The sequence below is a fragment of the Cydia amplana genome, chromosome 8 (assembly GCF_948474715.1).
Source record: "Cydia amplana chromosome 8, ilCydAmpl1.1, whole genome shotgun sequence".
Taxonomy (NCBI): Eukaryota; Metazoa; Arthropoda; class Insecta; order Lepidoptera; family Tortricidae; genus Cydia; species Cydia amplana.
Window position 1 is genome coordinate 1,766,009 of NC_086076.1, and position 15,310 is coordinate 1,781,318.

Below are 15,310 nucleotides of genomic sequence, written 5' to 3' on the forward strand. Positions count from 1 at the left end.
AAATCCGATAGACAAAAATGGAGATAAAAGATTGAAGAACCGATAGCCGATTATCTTATAAATCTATCTGTAGTGCAAATGTAGGAGATACGATTCAAAACTTGTCAAAAATCGATTAAAACCGCCAGGTAGACCCTTATGGCGGGGACATAATGAAAATTCGCGAGGTCTACATCTCACAGTCACTGGTTTAGTTTAGTAAACGGCGAGTGTCAAAATATGTTTACGAGCCACCGATACGAGCCGACTAAGATAGCTAGCAGTTCACTGGGAAAGTTTCTTGTTAATTAAATATACTAAGATTAGATTAGGCATTACATGGTTTGGCTCAACAAAACAGTTCCTTTAAAACCATTACGGCGAAAAGGGACCACGTCACTTCACCGCTTCTACATACAGTCGCCAACAGATATATCGGAGCGGTCAAGGTGCTCACAAATATCTGAACACGCCACTGTTGGCAAGTAAGTGGATAAGTGAGGACAATTACTGCATTGCTACGCATCCCACAAGACTATAGAGTGCGTGTTCAGATATTTTTGAGCACCTCGGCCGCTCTGATATATCTGATGGCGACTGTACAAACGTAATCCCCATTTTACTCTCTGGATATTAACACAAGTTGCAAAATATTAAATTTTGCCTGTGACTTTGTTTTGCGCTGAGTCATAAACTGTTTCTGTGCTAAATTGAAGCAAAATCAAAAGTGTAACAAATAATACATTGACATTATTCGTTATGTACCTATAATATTTTATGCGTCTACGACAAATGCTGAAATGCAAAATATACCTATCTCCCGTAAAATAATTTATCTTAATCACACTTAATGATCATGAAAAGTTAATTAACCCTAAAGACAATGGAAATAGAGCGGCTTCAACATTTTAGCAAAATAATTACAGACTTTTATAAATTCCTCCCACAATTCTTAAACAAACTAAGTAGGTTATTCATTTAGTACTTACCTAAATTAAACACAATCAAAAAGTTAATTTGGATAAACCACATGTTTAATAAACACATCCTCTAGTTAATTTTCTTTATTTCGGGACTTTAGCTCAATTATTACGTACAAATTCTTACATTTAACAAATCGTATAACATACAGTCTGGCAAACTAGAGTAGAAATTAAAAAGTGGCAATACTGTAATGTCGTCCCTTTCAAATCAATTTAAGAAAAACGGGACTAACTTTTTTTGCCAAGCTATAACTATATAAGGAAGGACCTCTGAAACGGGACAGGGGGGCAAGATGAATTCACGATCTAAAACAGTGAGAGATAATTTATTTTATTTCTTTTATTTAACAAGTAACTTATTTCTATTTAAACGTATTTATTTCTACATTTTTCATTTCATTTATTCAATCCAATCAATCAGCACTTACAGATAAACCTTACGTGCTAATTGGCATTACATTACTTAGTGTCTAACATGCATTAACTGCAGTAAATTCAATAAAATTAAATCGGATTACATCAAAACTTAAATTATATGTACAATACCGCTTTATACAATACAATACATTTGCTTTGTATGGATGAAATAATATTTCTAATACTTTTAAAGAACATAGCAGCTTATGCCTCGTTGCCTCAAATGTATTTTGTAATACTTAACTTGCGGCCAGACCAGACAGACCAAAAAATGCTTAAGGTACAAAATAAATAGAGTAGCTATGACCACAGAAACGTAGACAGTTTCATAAATAAGATACGAAACATCTTAGTGTACTCAATTATTCGTGGCTCGGACCTTTTTGGGATATCAACGTTAAGTACGGGTACGGGAGCCCTGTTCAGACTTAAAAACTTTAAACGGTTTTGAACTGTTTTGATACGACCTTGAAGTTCGCTCACGCTGATTGGATTGAAATGAAGTGAAATTCAACAAGAATATTGTCAAGGTCGTATCAAAACCATACTTATACGTACTTACTTACTCCGTTGGAGACTTTGCCTCCGACACTATTATACAGCGCCACTTTTCACGGTCCTGTGTGACCTCTCGCCAATTGTTGACCCGAAGTTCGCCGGGATCGCCTCCACCATGTCGCACCAGCGATACCTGTACGGATATGATGGTCGTTCTTGTCTACGTGACAGCGTGATAAAACGGTGTCCGTCACTTTCTTTCCCACGGTGTTAAACAGTGACAGTTATTTTATCACGTGGATAAAGATGGATAAAGCTATCCATAATAGGCTGGCTGGGGCGTCCGATAGGACTGCTGGGCCCTTCATCGGGATCTTCATCCATTCTCTCAAGATGGCCCGACCAACGGAGTCTGTGAGCTTTAGACTCCGCCATTATGTTAGGTTCAGCCACTGGTCTTCAATCTCACCTCACGGGTGAAATTGAATTATCAAAACCATAATGAGTTTTAAATGTGAATCGGGCTCTAAGATATCAATGTTAAGAACGAGAACGGGATTGCCACGTAAATGACCCGATGTACTTACGTGATGTTAAAAACCATAGGCTTTTAGAGATACATCTTTCAATTATTTTACACATATTACTTAACACATATTTTCTGGTTATAGGGTGTCTGGAAGAGATCGCTCTTTAGCGATAAGGCCGCCTGTTTACCTCTGTCTTCATGTGTTATTTGTGTTTCCATGTACATTTATTTCAGAATAAATGTACATGGAAACACAAATAACACATGAAGACAGAGGTAAAGAGGGACAGAGGTGAGGGTTGTGCAATAAAGAGGATTTGTATTGTATTGTATATATTATTTTGATGTTGACTGGTAGACAGGTGCTTTAATATAATTTGCTCTAGTTTTGAGTTCTGGGTCTTACACATTTTAAATTTTGATTAACTCGTTCGCGTCTTTCCTGTAGACATAGCAAAGTTAAGGAAATCTAAAGCTATTTTATACGCTACAACTTTACAGGCTGTATCAATTTTATCTGTACTTGAAACGCAAATATAAAAAACGGGACACATGTGTACCAAAGTCGTTAACTTATATAATTATAATATTGTCCACTGGTGTTTTCTAGAGTTATTATTTTTAACGAATTTCAGTTGAAATCAAATACCTATACAAACAAGTAAAAAAAAAAACGAACACAAAAATATATTACGTTGATCTAAATAAAGCTACTTATTTTCTTTAATTTCGGTATTGCAACAGTACTTTATTGGTTATTTATTCAAATAAGCCTCAACCTTTTTCCTGAACTGGAGAGAAATTCATTGCGAAGAATCTTATTGGATTTGCCATCTGGTTTTGTTTATAACCACAACAAGGTTAGATAACTGATAGGGGTTCCAAGGGTTCCGTGCATTAAGTCCGACTTGACTGCACATTTCTAATAGGGTTTCCTGTCATATATAGGTAAATACCCTCATTTACCCCCCAAAATGGCCTCCATATTTAAAATTCATTTATTTACGTTACACGTCCATCTTTGGGTCATAAACTTACATATGTGTGCCAAATTTCAACTTAATTGGTCCAGTAGTTTCGGAGAAAATAGGCTGTGACAGACGGACGGAAAGACAGACGACTGATCCTTTTTTTCCTTTTGAGGTACGGAACCCTAAAAAGCATGAGAAATACAAAATTACAAGTCACACTCTGTTTATCATAATCGTAATATTTTTATTCAAAAGAGATTCTTACAGAACATGTAGAGATTGATAAAAAAATTGTAGAGAATAATTAAAAATAATTTACATCGAATATATAATATATGTGTATTAAAATGATAACTTAATATAATGCCACGCTTGACTGTAGATAAGGTATCCGACCATACGTGTTTGTCTGTTAAATAATCGTCTATTCTATAATAGCCTTTCTTTACAGCCAGCCTATTATGGATAGCTTTATCCATCTTTATCCACGTGATAAAATAACTGTCACTGTTTAACACCGTGGGAAAGAAAGTGACGGACACCGTTTTATCACGCTGTCACGTAGACAAGAACGACCATCATATCCGTACTGAAGTATCTTTTATTATAGTTTTTAAATTGTTTTCTGACATATTTACAATATGGTCGGGTATTTTAATGTAGCAACGTGTACAGAGCCCCAAAAAAGTTCGTTAAAAGTTAAAAGTTTGTTATTATTATTTCGATATCATTTATAATTATTATACATAGTTTGGAACCAAAGATAAACTCGATATGATACAGACCGGTAATCCCTAAAAGCTTCTAATTTCTTCGGATCAGTTTGAAGACCACGCAAAACCTGACACTACCATCCTTCTTGGTAACCATCACCACCGGTATTCGCGTGAATCAACAACAGCGAAAAACTACCAAATGACTAAAAAAATCTGGCTAAGTAGACATGGCGATAGTTCCATAGAACTACGATGCTGTAGCGCTTAGGTATCCGTTTTTTATCCTATCTTACCAAAATAGGCAATATCCTATATTAGCTCACCGGAAAACTGGCAGTACAATTTGATCTTATCTCCAAAGGGAAAAATCACAGTAAAAGATAAGATGTCATCACGCTAACAGCCAATTTTCTACGATCGTTTTTGTACCTAGCAAAAGGGTCTACGATTTAATAAAGGGTTAAGAAAACCTGTTTTTCATTATCCGTAACGTTTTTATCTGATATTGAACCGTGCTTAAATGGAAAAGTCGGTTCGTATATTTTAGGGTTCCGTACCCAGAGGGTAAAAACGGGACCCTATTACTAAGACTCAGCTGTCCGTCTGTCCATCCGTCTGTCTGTCATCAGGCTGTAACTTATGAACTGTGAACTATCTAGTAGTTGAAATTTTCACAGATGATGCCGATATAACAGCAAATAGGTACTAAAAACAAAATAAAATAAGTATTTTAGTTAGGCTCCCATACAACAAACGTGATTTTTTTGCCGTTTTTTGCGTAACGGTACGGAACCCTCCGTGGGCAAGTCCGACTCGCACTTGGCCAGTTTTTTTATACCATGTATGTGTTATTGGGAGAAGTGTACACATGCTGTGTACACTTGTTTTGGATCTCGTGCTAGATTTAAGCCATAATGTCCAATTGTATTACCCATGATATTGTACGATGTCTGTTTAGTGTACCTAATAAAGTAAAAAAAAAAAAAGTGAATGTAGACATTTACTTATGAAGCGATATGCATTGAATAATCGAATTTATTTAGCGATATTATGCACTTTTGTCTCAGGTGACACCGCTAGGCACGACTGATCCAATGTTGATTAAATTGACCAATGTTGATTAAATTGACATTGTGATGTAGGTAGGTACCTACAATAGAGAAATAATTAGAATTGATTCGATTAATTCAATTAGAATTTGATTTGGATCGGATTACTTTCACTTTAATCTCAGACATCTATGTGAAAACCGAAGCCAAGTACAGGAACAGAAATATTCGTAGAGTCCACTGTTTCAATATTTTATACTGCTTATAATTTTGAACATCTTCACTATTTTCTATACAAATCGGTCCATAATTTTAAATATTTTTCTAGTTACATCCAAATTATTTTTAATATCAGCACTATTGTGGAGTCTTAATCACGATTGCGACTTATATCGGCCACAGCTGCTATGAAAAAAAGCGGGACCAAAAAAGGAAAGTTAATTAGAACCTAAATCTACGTACATGAATGGAAGAAGAAGGCTTAACTCGTTAGTTAACTTGAATATTACTAGATTAAACAATCTGTTTTTAAACTTAGGATTTCACTAAAGAATCAGGTATATTTAAAAAACTTTTAATTCAAATGTTTACACAATAAACCACTCCGTTCCTTTCTCTGCGCCGCCGGAAATAGTCTTTCACATTTCAACTTCACCAAAGGAAAATAAAGAATGCCATCAATAAACCCAAATGAATTAATGCGTTTTCAAAGTCCGCTTTCCGTTGCTGTCCCAAATGGCTTTAACGCTCACTTCGACTTTGACTTTGTACCCTAGTTAGCGATGTTGTTTTGAATTTATATGGACCGTGGGGGACCAAGTTTTCGCCGAAGGGTGTTGTGTTTGAGCATTTCCGTTAGGTCGATTCTAATTTAACAATTTGTTATAGTGCTGAATTGTCACGCACAGCTTTCACTTTATTTAGCATGTACCAATCAGCCAGAGAAACCTTCAAGGTCGTATCAATACAAAATAAGATCATACCTAATTCAGACTCTTACGGCCATATTCGAACTTTAAGATACGTCAAATACTAGAGATTGGAACGATATGGAATGGATACCTATGTCAGTGTCAAACAAGTGTCAAACGTGACGTTTCTTCAAACAAACGCGTCACTTTTGAGTACTTTTGACACATGTTTGACACTGACATAACCAATCCATATCGTTTAAATCTCTAGTATTTGACGTTTCTTAAAGTTCGAATATGGCTGTTATACTGAATAACTGAGTCGAGTCTTAAAGCAGAGGATTCAAAGGACTCGAGAGTTGAGTCTTAAGCTTAACCATCACTTATTTAGACAGACCATCTACCTACGTCTATATTATGTAGGTATGTAAGGTCAAGTGAGGTAAATGCAACTATGGGATTATTGCGTCTCTCCGTTCTTTCTCGAATACGATTGGTCGAAACGCCCTCTACTATGCAACGTTTCATGCCTGAGCTACTTGGAAATGAAACGTTGCATAATAGAAGGCGTTTCGACCAATCGTATTCGAGAAAGAACGGAGAGACGCAATAATCCCATAGTTGCATTTACCTCACTTGACCTTACTAAGATCGATACAAATAGGATCACAGGGCAAAGCGGGACAAAATAAAGAAAATTGATATTGAAAATATTGATTATGACTGGAGTCATAGACATGTACAGTCAAGTGTAAAAATATAGGTGCACCAATCATCTCAAAAATATGCTTGTCATATTAATTGAGTAAGTTTTGAGTCTACACTCATTTGTTACACTTGACTGTACAGCGGTGTTTTAGTGCACTTATCAATTCAATATTTCAAATATCAACGGATTTTTCATCATGATCCAATTCACCCTGTGATCCGATACGCCTCGGTCTACCCTATTAGTTAACAGGCCAAGTCATTTATAACTATGATCACTTTCAAAGCTTACACTGGCTCTTAAGAATGACATCACATTAACACTAATCGCTGTGACAAAGCATGTTATTTATAAACCACATTGACTCATGTTAACGGTATTTTATATAATAATAGGCTTCTTTCAACGGTTCTTAAAAAATACACAATCACTACATAGTATAAAACAAAGTCGCTTCCCGCTGTCTGTCTGTCTGTATGTATGCTTAGATCTTTTAAACTACGCAACAGATTTAGATGCGGTTTATTTTTAATAGAGAGAGTGATTCAAGAGGAAGGTTTATGTATAATTTGTTAACCCATGCGAAGCCGGGGCGGGTCGCTAGTACAACTATATAATACAAAATGGCCCAAAATATACTTCAACAAAAAAAAAACGGAATATTTTTATGTACTTAAGTGAAAATAGCGAATGCTCCGAGGGAGGCACAATTCAAGAAAATAATTATATTAAGAGACGCAGACAGCCAAGCTAGCTTAGTGTTAAAGTTTCTTTAACTGTCTGGAAACACGACCTAAATAGAGTCCTAAGACATTGATAGATGAGAGAACTAGATACCTACTTTAGCTTCAGTCAGGTTAACAAGTTGAACGTTGCAGCTAAAGTTTTTCGAGAGTTTTTCTCACCAGAGGTTGTCTAGAGATCATTTTTGAATATGCACCGTAAAAAATATGATTTATCCATTCAAAATAATATTATTTTAGGCACAACTTACTCAAAATTGCTCTCCATTTAGGCTTAGCACGCACTGCGGTTTTTAAAAAGCGGTTCCGCTACCGCAAAAAATGTAACGTACTGCATTCTATATAAGCGCACGCACGCAACTTGCTACATTTTGACCGCAACCGCAAGAAAAAAACCGCAGTGCGTGCTAAGCCTAATGCATGCGTAGGTATAATGCCATGAAGAGAAAAAAAAGGTTTTTTTTTTCTATTCCCGAAAGCTAAGAATATCCTTTTCTGGTTTAGGAGGATAGTGAACTACCGCATATCAATACAAACTTAGTAATGCAGATGAGGATGACAATCGGGCCATCAACTATTAAACATCCTAGTAGGGTAATTGGCCACCAAATGAATTCTATTCACCTATTTAAACAGAATTCATTTTAGTACAGTCGACTCTCGTTAATTCGAAACTCAAATGACTTTTAAAATATTACGAATTATCGAGAGTTTGAAATATCAAATGGTTCGAAATTTTTGAGAGATAAAATATGAAAGTTCGAATGATTGAGTAGGTAGGTTCAAATACTGATTAACTGCAATTTTTTTTACTATATAAAAGCTTAGTTTCGGAAGAACTCTGAAACATGAGTTTACTTTAATGCACATTGCTGACACTGATCTGAAAATTATTTTGCAACATCACTTGTCTTCCCACCTACCTCCACTTTTTCGATTAACTCCTTCTTTTCAGCAATCGTCAAACATTTATACTTTTTAGGACTCGTAACTAACACTAATATGTAGATACACATAACCAACGAAACAGTGCAACGACGAACTTGAACTTGTCTCAAAATGTGCGGTCTATTATAAAGTATTATTACCTCTGTGAGGTTTGCAATCTGATAACTTCGAATTGTAGAATGTTTGACGCCTATGAGTTCGAATTAACGCGTCGTTTTGTTACTTAGCGTTGATTATTTTTGTTCGAATTACCAAGAGCTTAAAAATGTATTGATTTATTTCGAAATATAAAGAGATATTCTAGGGAACTCGTGATAACTTCGAATTATAGAGAGGTTCGAATTATCGCAGGTTTGAATTAACAAGAGTCGACTGAAGGTTTCAGCCTTCAATAATTAGCCGCCTTATACCTACTAAAATGAAATTTGTTTATAGGTGAATAGAATTCATTTTTAGTTTAGGGAGGCCAGTTACTGCCGAATTATCTACCCTATTTAACAGAAATAAAACATAGTCTTCTTTTGCAGGAACATGGATCCAGAGCAGGTTATGGAGGAGATGGACTCCTCCACTCCTGGGGTCCTGGTACTATCGAGCGACAACAGGACATTTAACACCACCAACGCTACTGACATCAACTATTATTATTTCTATGAGGTGAGGGGTTACGATATAATCAACCTTTTCAAGTACAGTCGTCTTCAGATATATCGGAGTGGCTAAGGTGATAAAGATAAAGATAAAAGATAGTTTATTCAAGTAGGCATAATTACAATGCGCTTATGAACGTCAAATAAAGCTAGGTAGACCGGCTCCAACCCTACACCTCTGCCCCGAGAAGATTTAAATCCCCCCTCAATTGGAGGAGGGTATCCCAATATGGGACCGGCAACAAACTCGGCGGGACACATCTTTTCAAAAATAATTACATCTTATAATTAACATGCATTACGAGAAAATAAGGGAAAAAATACAATTTAAATTACTATAGAATTCAGAGGTGCTCACAAATATCTGAAGACGCCTCTATTGTCAAGGCTTTAGAGTGCGTGTTCAGATATATTTGAGCGTCTCAGCCGCTCCGATATATCTGATGGTGACTGTACCGTAGAATGTGCCTGCTTTGCTCCCCACTGGGTAATTGTTCTCCGTCAATTTTTAGGGTTCCGTAAAAACGAGACCCTATTACTAAGACTCCGCTGTCCGTCTGTCCGTCCGTCCGTCTGTCTGTCACCAAGTTGTAACTCTTAACCGTGATAGCTAGGCAGTTCACGTTTTCGCAGATGATGTATTTTTGTTGCCGCTATAACAACTAATACTAAAAACAGAATTAATAAATATTTAAGGTTTGTTCTAAACCTGATTTTTTTGCCGTTTTTTGCGTAATTGTACGGGACCCTTCGTGCGCGAGTCCGACCCGCACTTGGCAATTTTTTTTGATACTTTACATGATAGTAGTGAGGGTACATTACATACATATTTATACATAACCGGGAGACAATCGAGGACCACAGAGTTACTGTGATTAAGAATAGTTTCAGTATTTATTGAACAAAGCTATAGGGATCGATAGCGTAACGGAGGCTCCGTCTTTTATCCACCACAAACAGAATTTATTTTATTTATATTTTATTATTCTAAAATATGCATTTTACGAAAAAGTGTCAAAAACGTATGTACAACGAAAAGTAGAATGGCCCAAATAAAAACCACAAGGGACCAGAGGGCTGGCCAATATTTTGCTCAACGCATTAGCATTGCGATTCAACGTGGCAATGCGGCCAGCCTTCTAGGCACGTTGCCCATCGGCAGTGACTTGGAGGCCGTTTTTTATTTATAGATAGTTTATATTTATATTATTATTTTATTTAATGTTCCATGTGTATTTGTGTGTCTTTAATAAAAACAATTCAATAAAAACCTCTAGAGAATGTAACACCGAAATTATATTTACAGGGCTACTTTTCCGCACTAGTGCGTAAAATAGCACTTTTCGTGCGTATGTCGAAACTTTAAAGTGCCATATGTACTGTAAAACGTTGTTCGATACACTTGCGAAAAGGTAATTCGCAACTCGTGTCGATTTAAAACACTCCCTTCGGTCGTGTTTTTTTTGTGAATTTCCCCTTTTCGCACTTGTATCGAAAATAACTATTATAGTTCTGAATGAGATCCAGGCAATGATATAGTTTTGAAACTCTAACCTAACTTTGCGATATGATATCTAGAAATGCTCTAACCTAGTCAAGTAGTCAACGCCGAACTGAATGTGTCCTAGTTTGCAACTTCGCAAACTATTAGTACACACTGCGCTCAAGTAAATATCACTTTTCAGGTTAATTTTGGTAAATAGAAATTACATGCTCGATAGGTAACTATTCTTACTCGGTTATTATGTTAATTTTGATAGTCATGTGAATCATACCATAGATAAATAAGTAGGTACGCATAGAGTGCTCAATCCATAAATCAGTTTCGTTACCAAAACACTTATTATTTTCGTAGATTTATCAGTATACTCGACAACAGATGTCGCGACGAACGAAAAGTGTAATGCTCAATAATTTTCAGCTAATATAATTTAACCGGATTAACCGGAACTCTATTTTCAACTGCTTCTGCTAATATTAGTTGTACATTGTTGACCAATACCATAGAGAAATATAGTAAGACAAGAGTGCTCACTCCATACATCAGTTCAGACTATTAATTTCAGTGTCTACATCTAGCATCGAGTAGCGGAACTATCAGTACTGCTACTTGACAATAGATGTAGCACCGACCGGAAAGTCTTATATCAACAGCATAAGACTTTCCGGTCGGTGCTACATCTATTGTCAAGTAGCAGTACTGATAGTTCCGCTACTCGATGCTAGATGCTAATAGTCTTTTTGGTACTAAAACTGATGTATGGAGTGAGCACTCTATGTATTTTTTTCTCAATGGCAATACCTACAATTTGCGTCAGTCGCGAGTGTCGCGACACACGTGACATCTAGTGTCAAGTAGCCGTACTGATAAATCCGCTACTTGATGCTAGACGTCGACTACGAGAATAATAATCGTTTTATTATTTGTTAAGAAAATAACGAGAATGTACACATGTTTTGGTAACAAAACTGATGTATGGAGTGAGCACCCTATGTCTATACATAGGCAGGCGTGGCTCACTCCGCGATTTCGTCGCTTTGCTACAGGTAGCTAAAAGTACATTCGTTCCACCCCAATTTTGGGGAAAGCCATAAGCCGCGCGTGGCGCTGTCGCCACCTAGCGGCCATATCTGTGCTGATCGTAACAGACACGTTTTGTTAGAGAGTGAGTCTTCTGTACTTAGTACTATTATTTATTCTGTGACATAGGTGATCAATTGATCATGATCATACACCTATATGTGATAAATAAAATTAAATATTTGTTGATGAATTACGTGTGACAAGTCCCTAACGTTCGATGAAATGACGAAGGACAGACATTAGATAGATGCGGCGTGAAATCGACACACCTAACACTCCCAAAAGCGTCACCGGCGTAAACCATGAAAGGTTTAATCGAGTAATGGACACTTAACATAGTTTCGCGATAACTGTAGGACATAGTAGATACGTGATAACTTTAGGATATAGATAGGTTATCGTGATTGAAAGGCTTTTACTACTACTGAAATTTGGACAGTTGATATGAAGACATGTGTTGATTAATTAACAAACTTCGTTATCAATGCCTTAATTCGTTGGAAATCAGGGTTGGCAATATACAACGTAGGGAACCCTAACTTCGTCGTTGGTCTCCAACTTCGCCCAAGTAAAATATTATTTAAAAAAATGTTTATATTTAATTACACACACGGGTCTATCGCGATATAGTGTTATATATCTCCGTTGACATTTGCTGGGACGTCAGTCTTTCCGCGACCACAGGCTGGTGCAACTCAGCTGAAATGTTGAAACTATATCGCGGTAAACCCGTTTATGTAATTTAATATGTGTACAAAACGCGGTAGTTTAAAGTGTTATGTAATTTTTATTTATTTAACAAAAATGCATAGGATTGTTTTAACCTATCACCGCCACACTATAGGCTAACCCCACCCTCGTGGAGACAGTTGAAACAATACCAAATTTTAATTGCTCTAACAACCAAGAAATAGTTTTCCATTGAATGATGTATACGGTACAAAATTACACGAAAGGCCTCTGCCCACTACACCGTATCATACCATGACCGTGTATGAATGTATCAGGCACGGAATGTAACGCGATACGGACTACTATGCCCACTACACCGTGTCGACATTGTTTCATAGCCGTACATATCGGGTTTAGTGCCCGTAGTAACCGCGTATCATCCCCATAGCATCCGCCTATAATCCCCGTAGCTTCCGCATTTCATCTCCTTAGTACCCGCGTTTTATTCGCGAGAGCCAGACTCGTCAGAAAGAGCGAGCGATTGGTTATCATACTGGCAAGAGCGAGGAACAGATTAGGCAACGCGTTTATAACGGGCTTAGAACGGTCACCATACGCGGTTATAACCCGTATGCTCACCGTTTCGCCGCCTGCACGCACCGTTCTGTCAACGTTGCGTGCCATGCGCGGAGCGTTTCGGCACCGGCAAAATATCCTCGCCGACAATTTTTGACGGTCCGTGCATGGCACGCTACGGTGCTGGTCGGTGACGGAACGGGCTAGGGGGCATAGTCTCATACTTTTTAATACAAAGAATATTTTTTAGCCTGACATGTTCCTATTACGGTCATGGTATGATACGGTGTAGTGGGCAGAGACCTTAAGGTGGATGTGTAGTAGGGATGTCCTGCCGACTAGCAAACGCGTACCTACCTACGCCACCTCACGATAACGAATGAAATTTACACTAAGAGTTATGTAACTTTAAAAGACAAGTTTCGAGATAATTAAGCACATTATGTTTAATGAATTCAAAATAATTTAATGGCCATAAATATTTAACGTGCAAGGTTACCTAAGTTATACTTAGTACTTACCTAAGTTCAAAACTTTCAGACAGTTTGAGAATCCTCATCATGGATCATTATTTCATTATTTACTAATAAGCCGAATGAACAGTCGCCATCAGATATATTGGAGCGGCCAAGGCGCTCAAAAATATCTGAACACGCACTCTAACGCCTTGACAACAGAGGCGGGTTAAGATATTTGTGAGCACCTTGGCCGCTCCGATATATCTGACGGCGACTGAACTTTGCTCAGTATTTGGATCCTCATAAAACATTTAAAGCTCAAAATGACGGCAGCTTCCGGGACCATCGCCAATTATTGTTTAGATGTCAAGTAACTTTAGACTTTTGGAATATTTAATAAAGTTACGAAAGCAAATTGTTTCGAAGATGCTTACTTCATTTTCTATTTACACAAAATATTGTTAATGCAGTACTTTAGTTTTTAAATAAAATAAAATAATCATTTCATTCAGGCATAATTTAATCGTATACTTAGGGCTAGGACTAGGACAATATGTACAATACTGATTTCAGTGTACCTATGTTTTGTCATTTTTATCAGTTTGAAGTAGGTACATAATTACCTGCTTACGTTTTAGCGTTCTAGGCAGTAAAATAAACCTACACAAAATAAATATACTAATTACGTTTTCACAAGGAAAAAACATATATGAGTAGATTTGGATATAATATACAGATGTCGGCACTAGTTGAGGTCGGGTATAATGTAATGGGTATATGAAGTCAGTGTTCTTTTTTCGTACCACCAAAAAGTTTCTTTAGATTTAGACTAGATATTTACCCCCTTATTCATAAAACTTTACGGGCCTAATTTAGTTCAATATGTTTTATCGCTTTCTTACAAATACATAAGTCAAAATGACAGATTATTAGCTAATTGAGGTTTGTAGCGCGTTTATGAATAAGGGAGTTACACTATAAGCTATCGAAATGTTTACCTCAACTCCCCTGCCGACAGCGACACCTATACTTACTAAAACAAACTTTGATTATTTCGTAACGCCGTATATTGTCCCCAGGTGGCGCAGTTCACAGTTATGTGGGTACTCTTCATATCAATAGTGGTCCTGAACGCGTCAGTCATAGCAGCACTCCTTTGCACCAACGCCAGGAAGAGCAGGATGAACTTCTTCATCATGCAGCTAGCTATTGCCGGTAAGTACACTTTGTGCCCAGGAGCAGTTCACAGTGATGTGGGTACTCTTCATATCAATAGTGGTCCTGAACGCGTCAGTCATAGCAGCACTCCTTTGCACCAACGCCAGGAAGAGCAGGATGAACTTCTTCATCATGCAGCTGGCTATTGCCGGTAAGTACACTTTGTGCCCAGGAGCAGTTCACAGTGATGTGGGTACTCTTCATATCAATAGTGGTCCTGAACGCGTCAGTCATAGCAGCACTCCTTTGCACCAATGTCCCCAGGAGTAGTTCACAGTGATGTGGGTACTCTTTATATCAATAGTGGTCTTGAACGCGTCAGTTATAGCAGCACTCCTCTGCACCAACGCCAGGAAGAGCAGGATGAACTTCTTCATCATTGCTGTGACAGCATCAACTCAGCATGAGTGACACCGCAGCGCTGTTTTTCAGCCCAGATCAGGTTACTTAAGCTCACAACAGTTATTAATGTCATTATGGAAATACAAGCGTCACGAAATAAATATAAATGTAGGCATTGTATAATATAAATTAGGGCAAAAATGGCCTAGAGGTTTTCTTTATCACTCAACAAAGAAATAATCTTTAAAACAACTGACTTAGCAAATATACTTAAATGCTATTAACATTGTCCTAATATTATCATTCACAGCAGTACATTGTCCTAATATTATCATTCATAGCAGTAAATTTAATACC

General features: G+C 37.2%; 1 protein-coding gene across 1 annotated transcript in view; it reads left to right on the forward strand.

Moving 5' to 3' along the window:
- The window catches only part of LOC134649989 (cardioacceleratory peptide receptor-like), a 152,195-nt gene that overhangs the window by 109,190 nt on the left and 27,695 nt on the right, over positions 1-15,310 (forward strand). The window contains exons 2-3 of the mRNA XM_063504805.1: positions 8,981-9,110; positions 14,473-14,608. Coding sequence (XP_063360875.1) covers positions 8,985-9,110; positions 14,473-14,608 — 262 coding nt within the window. The 5' untranslated portion in view covers positions 8,981-8,984. The remainder of the gene's footprint in view (positions 1-8,980; positions 9,111-14,472; positions 14,609-15,310) is intronic.